The sequence below is a fragment of the Exophiala aquamarina genome (genome assembly GCF_000709125.1).
Source record: "Exophiala aquamarina CBS 119918 chromosome Unknown aczIA-supercont1.2, whole genome shotgun sequence".
NCBI lineage: Eukaryota > Fungi > Ascomycota > Eurotiomycetes > Chaetothyriales > Herpotrichiellaceae > Exophiala > Exophiala aquamarina.
The window spans coordinates 617006-634503 of NW_013550586.1; the positions used below are offsets into that span (position 1 = coordinate 617006).

Sequence of the window (17498 nt, forward strand, 5' to 3'; positions counted from 1 at the left end):
GATTCCCGCTCACATGGCATACCGAATATAGATGTTCTGGCGATCAGTCTTGCCCTGCTCACCAAGCTCCCTAGCCAGGCGCACGCGGTCTTCCTCGGAAACGCCCATCTCAACCATGAGGCGGTCCCGGCGCTTGTTCTCCCACGTGTAGTACAGACGCCAGCCCAGGAGGATGAAAAATTGCAGTCCAAAGCAGGCGGAACAGATGATGGTGCCCAAAACGTAGCGAGGGGCATCTTTGGTGCGGAAGACCTGCGAACCGACCATGTTGCCCGTGCAGTATGCGATCAGGGTCATTCCCGAAGAAAAGGAATACTTCGTCTTCCCGAGAAAGTTGGAGGGTACTGGCAGGGTAAATCAACATTGGTGTCCACTGGAAGTGCGAATTGCAAGAGGTTGGACTTACGCAAACTCCAGGCCAGGAAGGTGGCAAGGCTGAAGACAATGGTGCACATGAACATGCCCCATTTGATCCATTTGTACTCTGGCCCATTGGGTAATAGCGACATGACGAGCATTCCCACAAATGGCAGAACACAGCAGGGCAGCGTGATCCAGAGACGCTGGTTCTGAACCTTTTGTGTCCACCACGCGACAATAATGAAGACGACCGTGTAGACCGAAATACGCGGAAGGCCGTACAACATAGACTGATATGAGTCGAAGCCGAAGGATTGATACATGAGGTATGCAAACGAGGTGATGCCACTAGACGACGTTGGTTAACGGGAGAAGTAAAAGACAACATGGTGAGAGGGAACTCACCCATTAGGAATGCAGGTGACAAAGGTGTTGAGAAACGAGAAGTAGAATTGAGGATCGCACAATGCCTCGATCACCTGATCCCAATCCCATCGTTTGCCGGTGGTGTCTTGACCGGCACCGTTCTCAATAACACGGGCAGTCCTGTTTTCCCAGTTAGTGCAAGTCCAGAGAAATGTGGTCTTGGGAATAGAGCATACGCGATACGCTTCTCCTCTGGACTCAACCATCGCACTTCGTGAACCGTTCCCAGGACGAAGAAACTCCAAATCGAACCAACAATGGTGAGGGAGCCCAAGAACAGCGAGACACAGCGCCAAGCGGCAAGGCCAGTGTGGTTTTCCGCGTGTCGAGCGATGCCATATAGAATCAAGTTGCAGATGACGGCAATGACACCTTCGGAAGACTGCCAAAGGAGAGAGCGGCTGGAATGCTCTCCGGTTTTGTACCAGGCACCGGTGATCTGCAAGAATCCGGGCTTGACGGCACATTCGAAGAAGCCCTGTAGAGCGCGCAACACAATCAGGGCGGCGAAGTTCTGCGCGGCACTGATGCAGATGACGGAGACGCCCCAACCCAGCATGTAGAAGCTCAAGGTCCAGCCCACCCTCCATCTTTGCAACAAGTAGACTGATGGGAATTCACCAATCAGGTATGCCAGGTAGAAAATCGTAGTCAGCCACTGGTATTGTTGGCCGTGGAGACCAGTATCTTCGCGCATGCCAAACACTGCCTGGATACTGATGGCGTTCTTGTCGACGATTTGGATACCATCGATGAAGAAACTTTCACCCGATCCCCCATTAGCCACAGACCGCCATGGTCAGTTGTAACTCGGAGCGAACTTACAGCAAAGGCATCAGGTAAAGGTCTGCCTTCCATCTAATCCTCTTGTACTGCTCGGGGGTATAATCTAGGTAAAATTTCAGTCGCAAATTTGGCTTGCTCCGTGAGCGTCTGAAAGCTTACCAGAAGTGTCGATCATGTCCCCTGTGTCGAGATCTTGCCCCGCATGCTTCTCCTCGACATTGAGTTCCTTGTCTGGGCGGGCGACGGCATCGCCGCTAACAGGCTTCTGGGTGTTCTCAACAGACATTTCGAGGTGAGTGGCAAACAAGAATGGAGGTCAGCTATGTGAGAGCACCTCCATTATTATATACCTAGGGCTGGTGCCGATATGGACGGATAGGCCTAGCCGCACCACCAAAGTACCTGTTATCGGTTATCCACTTCCCGTATCTTAGGTTCGCGCTCCACCTCCGTGAGGTCGACAGAGGCGGGAGGTGGTGTTTTCGGGGGTTTGCGTTTCCTGCTGGCTGTACAGCGCGAAAAGCCGACCCCCCGGGTTGGATGGCAACGGCCTGTGAACCTTCATCACCACCCTAAAAGAGCCACGCGATACTGATCAGCGGAGATACTGTGGGGTTCTCCAGCAACAGGCCGCTCGAGTTCGTTCCGAACTTTTGCGCGATCGATAATGAAATAGAGGTGGCGGATGTTACCATTTTGCAGCGGCCCAAAGACGAGCCCAGATTGGTCTGGCTATAAGTGGCTCCACCGCGATATGCTCATATAGAAGATAGTAATGGTAGATACCAACCGCTTGAAAGCGCCCATTGAGCGCATATCTCGGGATGGCACGGTCTGGGAGACATGGTGCACGGGACTTTCCTACGTGCTGGCTCTTGGGTGCGTGTTTGAAGCGGGTTGATGATGCTGGGCAAGATACAGTAGATATCGGAGAATAGGAGAGGTCAAAGTGCAGTGGACGTAGCGGATGTGGTAGTAGCACTTGTTTTGTAGCATACCTATTATATTTCTATGAGATCCAGGAAGGATCACGGACTTGTACGCTCGCACATCGGTCCGAGTCGCTGCTCCACAGAAGATGCAACTTGCAAGTGATTCGCGCGCCCTTCAACAAGATATTTTTCGCCCTCACTCTAACACCTGGTGATGCTCGCTGCCACCGCCAGAATAATCAAGGCATCGACGAGAATTGGATCAAATATAGAATCAAAACTATACTCGAATCTCCACCCACGAGTGAGCTGGTCTGGTCTGCGATATCATCTATATCACGTTATCAACCAACAAGCACAGCAAATGGCCTCGTCAACAACACAGAACGGATCAGATTCCCTCACTGACGTGAAGAATAGTCCTGCAATAGCTGCCGCCAACGACCAAGCAGCAACCCACAAGAAGATGAATGCCTGGCAGCAGCCCGGCCCAGCGGCATTGGACTTCCGATCCGACACCATTACAACCCCCAATGCATCAATGCTGCACGCCATAGCCAACACAACGCTAATGGACGACGTCTACGTAGAAGATTCTACGACTAACGACCTAGAAGCTCATATCGCTAGACTCTCCGGCCATGAAGCCGCACTTCTGGTCATGTCGGGTACGATGGGCAACCAAGTCGCACTGCGAACTCACCTCTCTCAGCCACCACATTCGGTTCTATGCGACATCAGAGGACACATCTACAACTACGAAGCAGGGGGCGTATCGTCGCTCTCCTCTGCAATGCTGATCGCCGTGCACCCTAAGAATAACCACCATCTAACGCTCGAGGACGTCGAAGCCCATACAGTCCTCTCTACCGATGTCCACGCCTGCCCCACAAAAGTCATCAGCTTAGAAAACACCCTCAACGGGATGATAATGCCCCTTTCCGAGGTTCAACGCATAGCAGCATTCGCCAGGGAGCACGACATAAAGCTCCATCTAGACGGCGCCCGCATCTGGGAAGCCGTAGCCGCCAACGCCGGTACGCTAACAGAGTTCTGCTCGCCCTTCGACAGCGTAAGTATGTGCTTTTCTAAAGGCCTCGGGGCGCCCATAGGCAGCATCATCGTCGGTAATCGCGAGTTCATCACCCAATCGCGACATATCCGCAAGATGCTAGGTGGCGGAACAAGGCAGTCCGGCATAATCAGCGCCGCTGCCAGAGTTGCAGTGGACGAAGGCTTTGGACACGGTCCGCATGGTGAAGGTGGTAAACTGCGCGCCTGCCATGCGCGAGCGAAGCGTATCGCTGAGATGTGGGGATCCAGGGGCGGCAAGCTGGCGAATCCAACGGAGACGAATATGGTCTGGTTGGACCTGGCCACAGAGGGAGTTTCCGCGGCCGAGTTTGTCCAGATCGCTAGCGAAGAAGGATTGAAAGCTTTAAGTGGACGACTTGTCGTGCATTATCAAATTACAGACGAGGCAGAAGAGAGATTAGGCAGGGCTATGGACAAGGTGATGCAAAAGGCTAAACAGAATGGCGTTAATGGTGCGGAAAAAAGAGGGCCAGTGCATGTCAATGGCGACGATCGATATGGGTCGAAATAGAGGAAGACACCAAACTAGGAAAATAGATCTGCTTTTCATCCAGAGTATGCTTGAGAACGACGCCATCGGCTGCGCTGGATTTGATGCATTGTAGTCGTTGACTTTGAACGAAGCTTCGCCGGTGCAGCTCTAAAGCATCAGCGCGTTTGTTGCATTTCCCCTCTAAATCTCTATGCAGGTCCTTGATCACATCGCCGGTCGAAGGGTCACCCATTCTGGAGGTAGTTTTCCACCGAAGACGTTGAAGAACGTGTTGAAAGTCAAGGTTGCCTCGACTAGAACGATTGATCTGCAATTGAGTTGCAAAACGTATAACGAAAAGACTTGCAAGCGCTACGTGGCGGCAGCAAAGTGACTTTGTAGTGCCGCAAACTCCCAGTCCAGTGCTGCGCAGGTCAGGCCGAGAAGTTCGCGGACGACGGTATTTTGCTGAGCTAGAAGACAAATAAGTAGTAGAGGAATAGGAATGAACCTTAGATATCTCAGCGGAACAGCAATTGGACCTTACTGTCTGAACCGATGTTTGAAGCCTCGTGGGAGGTCGTTCCCACTAGCTGCAGAATACAGGGACAGTGTAACAGTAAGACGGTAGTCAAAGCGTATCATAGCAGTTCTAACTCTTTCAAGGACGAAGCATTCGATGGTTCAAACTTCACCCTAAGAGTCATCTGCTTCTAAATTCTCTGACCAGGTCTTCGTCTCTAAAATTCGTTGTGCAAACTCAGGCCAGCTATACTGCACTGCCGCATCCTTCGCTGACGATGTCCAGCCCGCAGTTGCGTCCGACCTTTTCAGGGAAAGTTAGCTTCACACCTCGGGTCAATTGGAGCGAGTGAAATCTTACAGCATTGTGATACTATAGCCTCTGCCATGAAATGTCAGCGAGCCTTTCAAGCGGAGGTCAGTGGAGTTGCTCACAGTTCATTTGCCTCCCTTGCAGTAGTTTCGATACACGAATTAGCCACCAATCCTGCGAACACCAAATGAGAGATGTTATGCTGACGCAGCAACCAGTCCAAATCTGTGTTTTGAAAGAACTGTCCACCAGGGTGTGGGCGGTTGGACTGTATTATTGACATGCTTTGAGCACTAACCTTTGATTCCAATGTTTTGATATCACAGTATCTCCCTTCTCAGATTTGGGCTCGAGGCTTGCATAAACCTCGGCTCCCCAACTGCCCAATTCAAAGCCCCGAGTCTGCTGTATGCTCTCCAACATGGCATTCCAGCGTTCAAATCCTGCGTACTTGCCGTCGTGATATTGTTGGTGCAGGGAGTAATAGATCGGGACGTTATGCTTGCGAGCAGACTGGAGAGCTTCTTCAAGGTGCTTGATTGTGTTGGAGTCTTTCAGAGACTCAGATAATGCTCCAGTTGCTTTACCATTGGGGTGAAGGAAATCATTGTAGACATCGATGAGCACTAATGCCGACCTTGGAGCCATTTTGTGATCAAGAACATGGGGATGTGGATATTTCGATACAGATTAAGAAGCTTGGAATTGGCTCGGTGCCATGTTTTACCCATGATAGGCAGCTGTTTTAAATAGTTTTCGGTGAATACCAGCATTTAGAAGCCCATGGACTAGAAACTGTAACTGCTAACTTGCATTGTTTACGGTAATGTGAGAATCTCTATATGATGAGGTGCTTACACCGGAAGCTTTTTTGGAAGGAGCTCGGCGGCCCAGGGGCGGCTGCAGCGCCGCCTCCGCTAAGCGGCATAGGTAACGCTTGAAAGCACCCTTGTCTGTATAGGTATCCACCTACCTTGGTAGGCAAGACTGGCTCTAATACTTGTAGGGGGCAAGGCTGTTCCATTCGCCTGGTTACTTTACGAGAGGGCCGTCTCAACAGAAGTTTTGGAGGAAAGAGCCACTTTTGGGAACTAAGCATCTCCAGTTTCATGGGATCATTAGATGTGCTTTAGTTACTAAGAAGTTTGGTCATCCCTACCTAGGTATGCACCATGGAGCTGAGGAATCTTCCCGTCTGCAAGGATGGTTCGAAAGAGGAAAGACTAAAAGAGGCGATGATCGCAGTGCTAGATAAGTCCGCCCCCGGCTACTTATCTGCGCCCTTCCAGGTACAAGCAGGTCGGTTCCGACCCGTACGCCACGCCCATCTGCGTCAACTTTCACTACAATGACAAAGGGCGATAGTTTGCTACTATGGTTTCTACGACCCTCGTCCTTATTGATGATCTTCACCTTGACACTCATGGCTGTAACAAGATCACAGCGTTCTATTTCCCTTGTACAACTCAATGAGTCTCATGCGGCCGGCTCTGTCGAGGCAAACGGCTTTCCAGGTTTGCCTGCTGAGGTACCAGATGATGATGGAACAAGTCACAACTATACCTCACACGAAGCAAATGATATCATCACTCAGAGTCTTCGACCAGTGGATGGAGGATATTCTGCTTGGAAGGTGCTTATCGCTGCCTTTATTTTCGACGCCCTCTTATGGGGTAAGGGCTATCACACCGAAGAGATAGTGAGAATGCTAGAATTTCAGTTCTGCTGACACGTTGCAGGCTTTCCAATGAGCTTTGGCGTCTTTCAGAATTACTACTCTCAGCTGCCAGGGCTAGCAAGAAGCAATGTGGCCTTGATAGGAACGACCGCACAAGGTCTTTACTTCCTGGGAGCACCCTTCAGCGCCATGGTCACGAAAAGATTCCCCAGATATCAGCGGCAACAGATATGGATCTCTTGGCCGCTTTGCATCTTAGGGCTTCTCGCCGCATCATTCTCGTCTACGCTTGGCGGCCTTGTCGCGACACAGGGAGTCATGTACGGCGTTGGCTTTGTCATGTTGGCCTACCCCATCGTCAGCATGCTGAACGAATGGTGGGTCGTGCGGAAGGGAATGGCATTCGGACTCCTCTCGGCGTCATCTGGTGTCACTGGCGTCGTGATGCCATTTATCATCGAAGCAATGTTGAGAAGGTATGGCCACAGAACAACACTGAGAGCATCCGCAGTCGCTATGGTGGTCCTCACTGCGCCTTTTATTCCACTCTTGGAAGGTCGCCTGCCTCCCTCCGAGCACAGCACGATGTCGAGGACAAATTGGTCGTTTCTGAAGAAGCCACTGTTCTACGTCTTTTGCTTTTCAACGATGGTCCAAGGGCTGGCATTCTTCATCCCGCCCGTTTTCCTACCCTCTTACGCAGCAGATATTGGTCTAAGCTCCACGCAAGGAGCTCTTCTTCTCGCACTGATGTCTGCGGCTCAAGTTTTCGGACAATTCGCTTTTGGCTACCTCTCAGATAAGCGCTTTTCAGTGACCTCGCTTGTCTTAGTGTGTTTGGTATTCTCTGCGGGTGCCACATTTGTCTTCTGGGGACTCTCCAAATCCCTTCCGATGCTTGTCACGTTCAGCATCATCTATGGTGTTTTCGCCTTTGGGTTTGGAACGATGCGTGTGGCAATGGGGACCGCCGTGAGTGATGACCAATCTGCTATGGTGGCCACATACGCCATTCTTGTCTTTCTTCAAGGAATAGGGAACGTGTTGGTGTCGCCGATAAGTGCTGGCCTTATCTCCAACGGTGTTTCTCTTTCGGATTTTGGCGCCTCTTCGTACAAATGGCTTATAGTCTTCACTGGCGGATGCATGGTTCTTAGTAGCATACCAATCGGCCTGCAGTATATTGGAGTGGGTATCATAAAACACAGCCGTCGATCGGGCTGAAGGGAATTGATAATTGTGAAATTGATTAGAGCTTTCTTCCAGACTGTCAAAGATTAACCCGAGATGGAACACTTGATTTCGAAACATAGAAGGTTCAAGTCGTGACGCTGAGATCACACTACCGTGAAAGGTATATCATATGAGAGCTGCTGCAATCTACTTCAAGGACATATTTCTTACCCCAACTTTATCCCAGTTCTTTATCCCAGTTTCATTTTGAGGTCCTCAAGAACAGCTTTCCACACCTCAGTGTAATGCCCCTTGAAATGGTCGTCCTGATGTCGCGGCTTCCAATTCAGCGATTTGCCGTTATCGGCTGTGGCCTGTACACTGTAGCCAAATGAAAGTCAGCATGTGGTCCAGAAGTGCCTCATGATTCAACAAGATAGTTAAAAACAAGATCGGTCCTACTGACTTTGAAACGAAAGCCAGTTCGACGGCCGTTTTGCTTTCGCTCCAGTCCAGCTTTGCCACGGCTTCCTCTATGGTTAAGGAAGTTAGGTCCTCGTCCTTGATGATGCTTAACTCGGTGGCTGCTTTTGCAATTCCCATCGAGATATCCTGATAGGACTGAGAACCGGAGACCACGAAAAACACCCCATCTAGCCCCGATGGTACAGGCTTGCCAATCAATATCTGGCCGAGCAGCAATTCGTAATAGGTTCCAACATCCTCGATATGCACATGGCTTTTACGACCTTGGCCATCGCCCACAACACTCGTGAAGCCATGCCGGATGGTTGCTTTCATCAAGGCTGGAATCTGTCCGGAGATCTTGTTAAACTCACCAGTCCCGATGCCATAAAGGATGGGTAAGTATAAGATATAGGTCTTCATCCCCCGACTTTCGCCGGTGGAAAACACGGTCAAATCTGTGGTTCGTTGAGGATAACTCAGGGAAGCCTCTAAGGCCCGAATAGTCTCAAAGACATGCCTGGGGTCGTTATCTGAGAAAATTGTTTGTGGATGCCGGTGCTTTCCGTAGAGATTTAGGACAGGGCTATCTGCTAAACTTGACGTCCCAGATGTCTGGAGCCCCTCGATATTACCCAACAAGCAGATGACAAGGGGATGAGTGACTTACATGGAGATAGTACACATCTGTACCCAGTTGCTTCATTCGATTTGATAGACTTTCCAGGAGCGACCTTGCACAGTCCGTGTGAAAGCCGGATGCGGTATGTATGATAACTAACCCCGGCACAAAAATCAGTTATAAAGCTTGGGAAGGCTGCTTGTCCACTTTCAGGCAATCCATAGTGCAACCACGGTCGACCCACCATCGTGTTTAGAGGCGACTTGTCGTATCGTATCACTGTCGTCGAATCCCTGAAACAAAAATACACGAACACTTCTCTTTTCTAAAACGCGAGCTTGTTCGTCCTTGCGTACAAGGACCGATATAGGTGACTCTCGGATTGCTGGATCTTTTGATGATAGCAGCGTTGCCAGCACGGTGCCGCCACTGCATAAATCACCCAACATCAGCAGAGAATTTCATGTCAAGATTACTGTCGGGCAAATCAAATTCCCGGAATAATGCATACGCACACATATCCGGTCGCACCAGTGAGTAAAATCTTCTTAGACATGCTTCACACTCAGACTGCCCAGCGGATGCTGTGCGAGCACATTCCCACAGTGAGGACTTGTAGAAACCCAAAATTTGACGCCGAGAGTATACGATATAAACAGCTCTGCATGGACTTCGAGGCGATCCTCCATCACCAAGGCTCAAGAATCATGAAAACGGTGCTGAGGACAGGGTCCCCATGAATCAATGATCCTCTTTACGGCGCAGTATATCAGCATTCTTGATCCTTACGGTGCGGCATATGAGCAATGGTCTTCTTGCTGAAATAGCATTTTGAGTCATAGAGTTTCAATTCAAACAACGGTTGATCAGCGATTGCCTTTTCGGTTCAGTGTATGAACATTGATTGTCTGCCTGCGATGGTCACCCTTTGGACAACCCTTTGATCTAGAATAGAATGCGATGACTGCCAACGCATCTCCCTAAGCATGATTGGCTCATCACATACCATGGCAAAAGTCAGTCCGACTCGAGCCTTGTGCAGACATTTACCTCCATTATTGGAAAAGAGTTTATCCTGCTTCCTCCCCTGCTTCTATCGTTTTGTCCCGCTTTTGCGCTTCCCGCTCTCGCTTCCGTTCTAAAAGTCGATTTAACTTTTTGGCGGTATTGAAGACACCGTTCGTACCAGAGCCACAAGCTGCACAAGACGGATCTTTCCGATATCTTTTCAGTGCACAGGCCTCACAGAAATAGTGCCCGCACTTGGTGACAATAGGGTTTGTGTATGACTTTTTGCATATAACGCAGGCAAAGGGGATGCTCTCGAGGAGGGCTTCGTCATCGTCATCATCTTGTGTCGATTGTCCACTTCGATTTGCTGATGCGACAGTTGTGCCGGACGCCTTCTTCCCTTTGGTGTTGACCTCCCAGTCCCGATCAAGTTGCCAGCCTTGCTTGTAGTCTTCGCGCGCATGCAAGAACTTGCAGTTGTCTCCAAATCCACAGAACCCCGTCTGTTTGTAATCTTTGCACACATCTGGAGCAAAATCTGTGACTGTAATTGTTCTTACGTTGCTTGAGGCTTTGAGTGGTCCCACTTGCTTGCTTGTTCGGTCAGGATTCTTTTGTATGAATGACTGATAATTGGCAGCACCCTTATACGTGCCGTCTAGTGTAGTTCCGTCCGTCGTTCTTACGCTTGTATTTCCTCCGGATTTGTTCTCGCTGGCGTCGTCAAACCAATTGGAGATCTTGGTGGCGTCATCTTTGTTGGACTGCGCAACAACTGCAGTCGCTGGCTCCATATCTACCTGAGCAGAACGAAGCTTATTGTTCCCTGTTGAAGATGCGATCACGCCTGCATTTTTGCGCCTCCTCTTTATCTGCCTGCCCTCGTCATCTTCTGAGGACGTAAAGCCCGAGTCAGATTCGCTCTGGGGGGGAGTTGCCTCTCGCTTCCGAATGGTGGACTTTGATTTGTTGTTACGCTTCTTAAAGGACGCCTGGGGCAGGATTTGCGTTGCTCCTGAATCCTTCATCGTCGAAAGTTGGGGGAACGGACGAGAGAAGACAGAGAACAAGGTAGAGTAATTGGTGAGCCCTTTAAACACCGCAGCCTCAGCCTCAGCCTCAGCCTGGGGAAGGAGATCGAAACTGCGGGACGAAAAATCATGCTTGCATAAGCCAAGGCTTTAGCGGGAGATCTACAGCGCTAAACTCTATATATATCGGGCAGGTATACCGACACATAAATGTAACTTGGTGTTCGCAGTACAGTCTGCGAAAGTGAGAGAACCAGCACCGCATATACATTTCTCAGCATTCAACATTGTAACATATCATACTGTTTTCTTTATGCATTTCCGGTGCAGAATCGTATTCCCTCTATTTCTACGTCCTCTTTGACCAGGCGGTCCATTGCACAGCCATGGTTGACCACACAAGCGGTAGCCGGCCAGCTAATGACCCAAACCATGTTCCTCCGCCCGACAGCCAGTCTACGTCGAATACAGATTCGATAGAGAAACAGAAGATAGTCAGTCTCAAAGTCACCCACATTCTCCTGACCGTTTTCCTTCTCTGGCTCACGTATGTACTCACGCATGTGGATCTGAAACTTGTTGACTGAGCCTTTTAGGATTGTGCATATCATTGGCTTCCTCTTTTTTGCGAAAGGCTTCCTTCTTACCCGACTGGTGCTGGATAACCGATCGGAATGCGGTATATTACCTAATGGCCAACAGCCTGAACAATCCAGTGGATGCTGGCATCCGAAAACATTTGACCGAGCATTGGTCCTAGTAATTGACGCCCTGCGATACGATTTCACCATCCCTTCTCATCGTTCAACTACGGGACCTCAGCAGAATTTCTATCTTGACAATTTCCCAGTGTTGTATGACACCGCGGTTTCGTCTCCAGCCAATGCATTTCTCCTCCCGTTTATTGCGGACCCTCCAACTACAACGCTTCAGAGACTGAAAGGATTGACCACTGGTACACTACCCACATTCATAGATGTAGGCTCGAACTTTGCGGGTACGGCAATCGAGGAGGATAACATTATCTCACATCTGAAGGATGCTGGAAAGACAGTGGTGCATCTTGGAGACGATACATGGCACGCTCTCTTCCCTGGGTACTTTGACCCTAATATGACAAGACCATATGACTCCTTCAATGTCTGGGATCTCCACACAGTTGACAATGGAGTAATCGAACACATAATGCCGCTTTTGACGAATCCTCCTGCCAAGTGGGATGTTATTTTTGGCCATTTCCTTGGCGTTGACCACGCTGGCCATCGCTATGGACCCGATCACCAAGCCATGGCAGACAAGCTTAAACAGATGAACAGCGTCTTGCAGCAGATAATCAGTAAAATAGACGATGATACACTTCTTGTTGTTCTAGGTGATCACGGAATGGATACGAAAGGGGATCATGGCGGAGAATCCGACGAAGAAGTTGAGGCAGCACTGTGGATGTACTCCAAGAAGCCACGGTTTGGCAGAACAGATGAATCGGCCACCCTGCCGCCTGCCACTGCCAAAGAACGACCCGTCGGCCAGATCGATCTTGTGTCAACTCTCTCTTTGCTTCTAGGTCTGCCCATCCCATTCAACAACCTTGGAAAACCCATTGCGGAGACATTCGCAGGTCCCGGACGAACCCCTGACTGGGAAACTCTTGCAACGGTCCACCAATTAGCGCAGAGTCAAATCGCAAGGTATCAAGGACATTATTCAAAGTCTCGAGACCTTGGCCTTGAAGACGATGTCCACAAATATCAAGCACAACTCCTCCAGCGCGCAAACGACGCAACGTCTTCCGGACAATGGAAGGATGCATATTATGCCTATGCCGAATGGCAACGTGAAGTAATCGGGATGTACCGAAAGCTCTGGGCGAATTTCAACCTTTCAGACATGATCCTTGGCGTCATAATCTCGACCACTGCTCTGATATTCGTCTTCCTATTCTCTCGTTTTTCCAAAGGTGACAGCGACAGTCTAACCACGGGACTTCTCAGGATATCCGCACTTGGTTCCGCTGTAGGAGCAGCAATCGGCGCATCGCTACCCTTTCTGCTCCCCTCATACTTCTCCACACTCACCGGCATCATTTTCGGCACCAGCATCATCGGTTTGATATCTGCAACAGCATGGGCATACCGCAACCGACTAATAGGCGGATCCTTCAAGCCTTCTGCGTGGGGCGGTATGGCGGCTGTTTTTTGCATCGCGCAATCAGCGGGGTTTGCATCAAATTCATACACGATTCACGAAGACACGATTCTCCTTTTCTTTCTTACGTCCTTTGGCGTTGTGTCGTTGATGTCGTCCCTGCGACAGGCTGCTAAGAGCGACCGCGTCTTGGGGATCTACCAGTCTGTGGTGTTCACCTTTCTCACGCGCTCCGCTTCGTTTTCGCGCTTGTGTCGTGAAGAGCAGATGCCGGGCTGTCGATCCACGTTCTACGCTTCATCCAATTCGACAACTTCAGCACCCTGGCACTTATTGATCCCGTTCACGGTCGCGCTCGTCCTGCCGGAAATCATCAAGTCTTTCTACAATACCACTGCATCGTATGCCGCCTCCGCTGGCTTCTGGATCGGCTTCACCTTCCGCTTGGGGCTGGTCCTTGTGGCTGCCTACTGGGCCGTCGATGCGGCGGACAACGGCAACTGGCTGCAGGAAAGCTTCACGTCGTCCACCTTGAAGACAGCTGGTATCGTGCTTGCCCGCTCTGCACTCGCAATTGCTATCCCTGTCGGTATTGGCACCTTTGTATGGGCGAAACCATGTATTGACATTGAAATCGCCGATCCTATTCCTCCCACGACAACTTCGGGGAACCAGACTCCAACTCGCCCTCAAGTGACTATCTACGGGTACGCCAATGTCTACGGCACGCGATATTTTCTGCTCATCCCGATGCTGGTCCTCACCATTGCTCTGCTCCTCCCGCCAATGGGCCAATACAGCATGGCGATCCTAACCTGGCAGATCTTGTGCCTACTTGAAATCCTAGACACGAACAATCTCATGATCACCTCGCGGTACAAGTCGTCGATCGGGCCGATCGTCCTTGCTTTGTTGGGGAGCTACCATTTCTTCAAGACCGGTCACCAAGCGACCTTGGCTTCGATCCAATGGAACAGCGCCTTTGTCCCACTCAGCACAATTCGTTATCCGTGGTCGCCACTGCTGGTCATCTTAAATACGTTCGGTGCACAGATTCTCTGCGCCGCCGCCGTTCCCCTGACGGTGCTGTGGAAGCGCCCAACGGGGAGATCTTCAGGCTTGAGCCGCGGTATCTGGAACGACGTCTTGACGGCCTGTCTCACGCACATACTCTATTACGCCACTATAGCGGTAGCGACGACCCTCTGGGCCGGCCACTTGCGGCGGCATCTAATGCTGTACCGCGTGTTTATGCCGCGCTACCTAATGGCAAACGGAGTTTTGGTGATCGTGGACCTCGTGTTGATAACCGTGGCTCTTGCCAGCGTGAGGGTCACTGGTTTGAGTGTCGGAGAAGTCTTTGGGTACTAGTTAAGCGGCTCGCTCGTCGCGCGCCCCGGCTCAATAGAGCCTAGACAGTGCTTGCGCCTCTTGTAACAATAAATAAAAGTATTGTTTGTACAGTGTCCACCTGCTGAATACATTCCATATATATAGTTCTTGTAAAAAATGGTTGTCTTTAGGTTGTAAGTGCGCATATGTAGCCGTAGCGACTGCCAACATGACACATGTAGATTTGCGGTTTTTGGTGGTATCGTACAAGAGTTCACGATCGAAAATATCCATCAACTGTGCCCTTGTAAGGGGTGAATTTGATCGGCAAGCCACTGGTCCTCGATCTCGTCTACCATGATATCGAACTTGGTGGAGCTGAGAGAGCCGACACCTGAAGCGTCTGGGCTCGCCAACCACGACCACATGACCTTGAGGACCATATCTCTAGAGTCAGCACTGGCCATCATCATAAGCTCAACGAACTCGTAAACTTCTTCGACATCGAAAACAGCCCTAGTGAACTCGTCGTGGCCTTCGCTGTCCGCAGCGTAATGGGCCAGCATGATCAGAAGCAGTAGGCATGGCAGCTTCGCGCCAAAACACTGCAAGATGAAGCTGCTCGAAGGGTGGCTTGACTCGGTGCATTCAATAAGTAGATTGAGGTACGTTGTGCACGTGCGCTCGCTATTCCGGAACGCGTATAGCGCCGTGTTGATGGCGAAGAGCATCGACAAGTAGAACTTGTACTCTTCAGCAGTGGGTTTTCCCAGAGGGAGCTCGATATACGTGAATAATGCTGGTTTATGAAAGGCCTGTGTACGCCGATCAAGATAGTCAATTCCTGGGAGAGACTGCACAGCCCGGGACTGACCACCACGAACAGTATTGGACGCCCGCGGCTGTCTGCGATAACGGAGTGCATGGTTCCATTCCTGCAACTGCCGCAATCTCTCCATGATGGCTGTCAGCCTCCTCAGCAGATACTCACGGGAATTGTAAAGCCCCTGCAGGCCGATCTCGATCAGGGCATTGACGATCATTAAGTTTTGCGGGTAGACCATCTTCTTGATGGCGGTAATTCCACCTTTGAGAAGGAGGAAATCCTTGAGCGCTTTCGTGTGCAAGTCTGCCTGGCGGAAGTTGCGCATTCGCCTCTCGATAGTGGCTGCCATAGAAATGACGAGCATGAAATTGTCCATTTCCAGCGGATCTTTAGATGAGTTGATCTTCAGCTCGTTAATTTTCGTTTTCATGAGGTTGTAGATTCGACTCCTGCGCGCCAGAATCGATGTTTTTCGGGCGGACTCAGAGGCCTGAAAGCTTGTGAACGTGGTTTCGATAGACATGAGGCACCAGAGAAGATTGATTTCAAACTGCTCAACCCCTACCATGCTACCCTCATAAAGCTTAGCAGCAATGGGGCTTGTGGTCGTCCCGTAGGTTTCGTGTGGCATCTTTGTCAGGTCTAAGTAATTGCAGGAGCCATTAGTGGAATGTCGGACATCGGCCGCGGATTGTTCGAAGGGTCATCTTACATAAGTGAAGTAGGTGCATGTCTGGCACTGATAAGTCAGCGGCCGGGCGAACAAAAGGATCCAAGCTGCTCTTATTGATTGGTTTCAGCAGGCTGATAGGCGGCAGCTGCAGTTCATTGTGTGGTACTGGTTTTTTCTTCGATTGGCCTCGGTTCTGTGATACAATCTTTGCTGATGACGGTGATTTCTTTCGGCCTGCTACATGAAGCCGGAACTTGATGTTGATAGATTTTACAGGTGGGTCCGGGCTATTTCGGGCTTCTACTCCATATGTCAATCACAATGCTGCAAATTTATGGTCAAATTGAAGAGACAAATGCATCGATGGGCCAGGCCAGAAGGAGGATTGGAATACAAGCTGGGTGCCGCAACTTACTCGGCGACGAGGTGGTGGAAGAAGCTTGTGAGCTCTCATCTGGTGGAAGGTTCTCTTTGCCATTATTATTGTCTTGTGGACCTTTGAGTGGGTCTTGTTGATGATTTCGTGAAGCCAAAGCCGCGTGGGATCGAGCCTGGGACCTTGCAAGTTCACGCTCTTTGACACTTCCCGGTGCCCCTGTCGTGTTCACAAAGAGAAATTTATTCCCATTCATTGTGGAAGAGCGTCTCCCTGAGATGGATGTTCTGCTTCAAAATGAGAGAGATTGCATATCCATGAGATATGATCCTGCGGTTTGTGGAGGCGGTGGAAGGCAAAAGTACCTGCTTAGTACCGAACCTAAGTCAGGAGAGATTCTGGCATTTCGAGCTGACCGAAAGGGCCCGAGGCCCCCTACCACTTAATAATACTATGTAATACTACGTATTTGCTCAGAAGGTGCGACCACGTGCACCGATGTACGTTTTAGGGAAGGGCCGCTGACTCCGTGCTGACTCAGGCGGCTCAAGTGTCTCGAAGGGACGGCACGCAGGACAAGGGAACCATGGTCTACATATCACCGCCCACACCTACTCCACAGCCTGGAGGGGAGCTTAAGAAAACCAAAGGCAAACCACATGGAGAATAGTCATCTACGAACGATTCGTACACCTTCCGGGAAGGCTCTTGGAGATTCCCATGTTCTCTCGCTATCCAATAGTACTGGAGCCTGTCGAGAGTGTGCGGTGCAGCCGACACCGTAAGGGATAGCTTGCCAGTAGATGGTATGTCCAGACACTAACGGGCTAGATTATCAGGTGGCACGAGATCAATGATCTCTCCTGAGAGACTTCTACTTGGCCGCACTAACTAGGCGCCCGAACGCCTGCTGCAGATAAGGTTGCTCGTCTGTGGGGAGTCTCGCTGCGTTGCCATACAAAGTGTTCTCGATCGCATTGGGAAACCGTTCGCCTTGATACAAGTGGCCACTGTTCAGTCCTTGCGAACACGTTCTGAATGTTCAGGGTGTTGAGAATTGGGAAATATCATAGCAAGTACTCGGTGCCGAGTTTATCGTACGGCTACCCAGGATACGTGTGATGGCCAGTCTACATCTCGTTCTCACCAGACTCGCAAACGCGCGGGAAATAACAGGATGGAAGCAGAACAAGGAATGGAGTATGTCCCGTAGGTACCCAAACTCTTGAGATAAGGTAGTCGATCTCCGAGTAAACGCTG

General features: G+C 50.4%; 7 protein-coding genes across 7 annotated transcripts; 3 read left to right on the forward strand and 4 right to left on the reverse strand.

Moving 5' to 3' along the window:
* Nucleotides 1-9: 9 nt before the first annotated feature.
* Nucleotides 10-1858, reverse strand: A1O9_02074 (uncharacterized protein; the record flags this gene model as incomplete). Its single annotated transcript, XM_013407649.1, has 6 exons — nt 10-344; nt 407-708; nt 766-906; nt 963-1547; nt 1612-1675; nt 1732-1858. 6 exons carry the CDS (start codon nt 1856-1858, stop codon nt 10-12), a joined length of 1554 nt encoding a protein of 517 aa, XP_013263103.1.
* A 1010-nt stretch (nt 1859-2868) lies between these two features.
* On the forward strand, nt 2869-4110 carry A1O9_02075 (threonine aldolase; the record flags this gene model as incomplete). The annotated part of the gene is made up of 1 exon (XM_013407650.1): nt 2869-4110. One exon carries the CDS (start codon nt 2869-2871, stop codon nt 4108-4110), a length of 1242 nt encoding a protein of 413 aa, XP_013263104.1.
* A 1069-nt stretch (nt 4111-5179) lies between these two features.
* A1O9_02076 (uncharacterized protein) lies at nt 5180-5554 on the reverse strand (the record flags this gene model as incomplete). The annotated part of the gene is made up of 1 exon (XM_013407651.1): nt 5180-5554. One exon carries the CDS (start codon nt 5552-5554, stop codon nt 5180-5182), a length of 375 nt encoding a protein of 124 aa, XP_013263105.1.
* A 775-nt stretch (nt 5555-6329) lies between these two features.
* Nucleotides 6330-7808, forward strand: A1O9_02077 (uncharacterized protein; the record flags this gene model as incomplete). Its single annotated transcript, XM_013407652.1, has 2 exons — nt 6330-6579; nt 6646-7808. 2 exons carry the CDS (start codon nt 6330-6332, stop codon nt 7806-7808), a joined length of 1413 nt encoding a protein of 470 aa, XP_013263106.1.
* A 200-nt stretch (nt 7809-8008) lies between these two features.
* Nucleotides 8009-8645, reverse strand: A1O9_02078 (uncharacterized protein; the record flags this gene model as incomplete). The annotated part of the gene is made up of 2 exons (XM_013407653.1): nt 8009-8138; nt 8224-8645. 2 exons carry the CDS (start codon nt 8643-8645, stop codon nt 8009-8011), a joined length of 552 nt encoding a protein of 183 aa, XP_013263107.1.
* A 1269-nt stretch (nt 8646-9914) lies between these two features.
* A1O9_02079 (uncharacterized protein) lies at nt 9915-10883 on the reverse strand (the record flags this gene model as incomplete). The annotated part of the gene is made up of 1 exon (XM_013407654.1): nt 9915-10883. One exon carries the CDS (start codon nt 10881-10883, stop codon nt 9915-9917), a length of 969 nt encoding a protein of 322 aa, XP_013263108.1.
* Nucleotides 10884-11272: 389 nt separating this feature from the next.
* Nucleotides 11273-14402, forward strand: A1O9_02080 (phosphatidylinositol glycan, class O; the record flags this gene model as incomplete). Its single annotated transcript, XM_013407655.1, has 2 exons — nt 11273-11433; nt 11483-14402. The coding sequence occupies 2 exons, from the start codon at nt 11273-11275 to the stop codon at nt 14400-14402; spliced, it is 3081 nt and encodes a 1026-aa protein (XP_013263109.1).
* Between the last annotated feature and the right edge of the window lie 3096 nt (nt 14403-17498).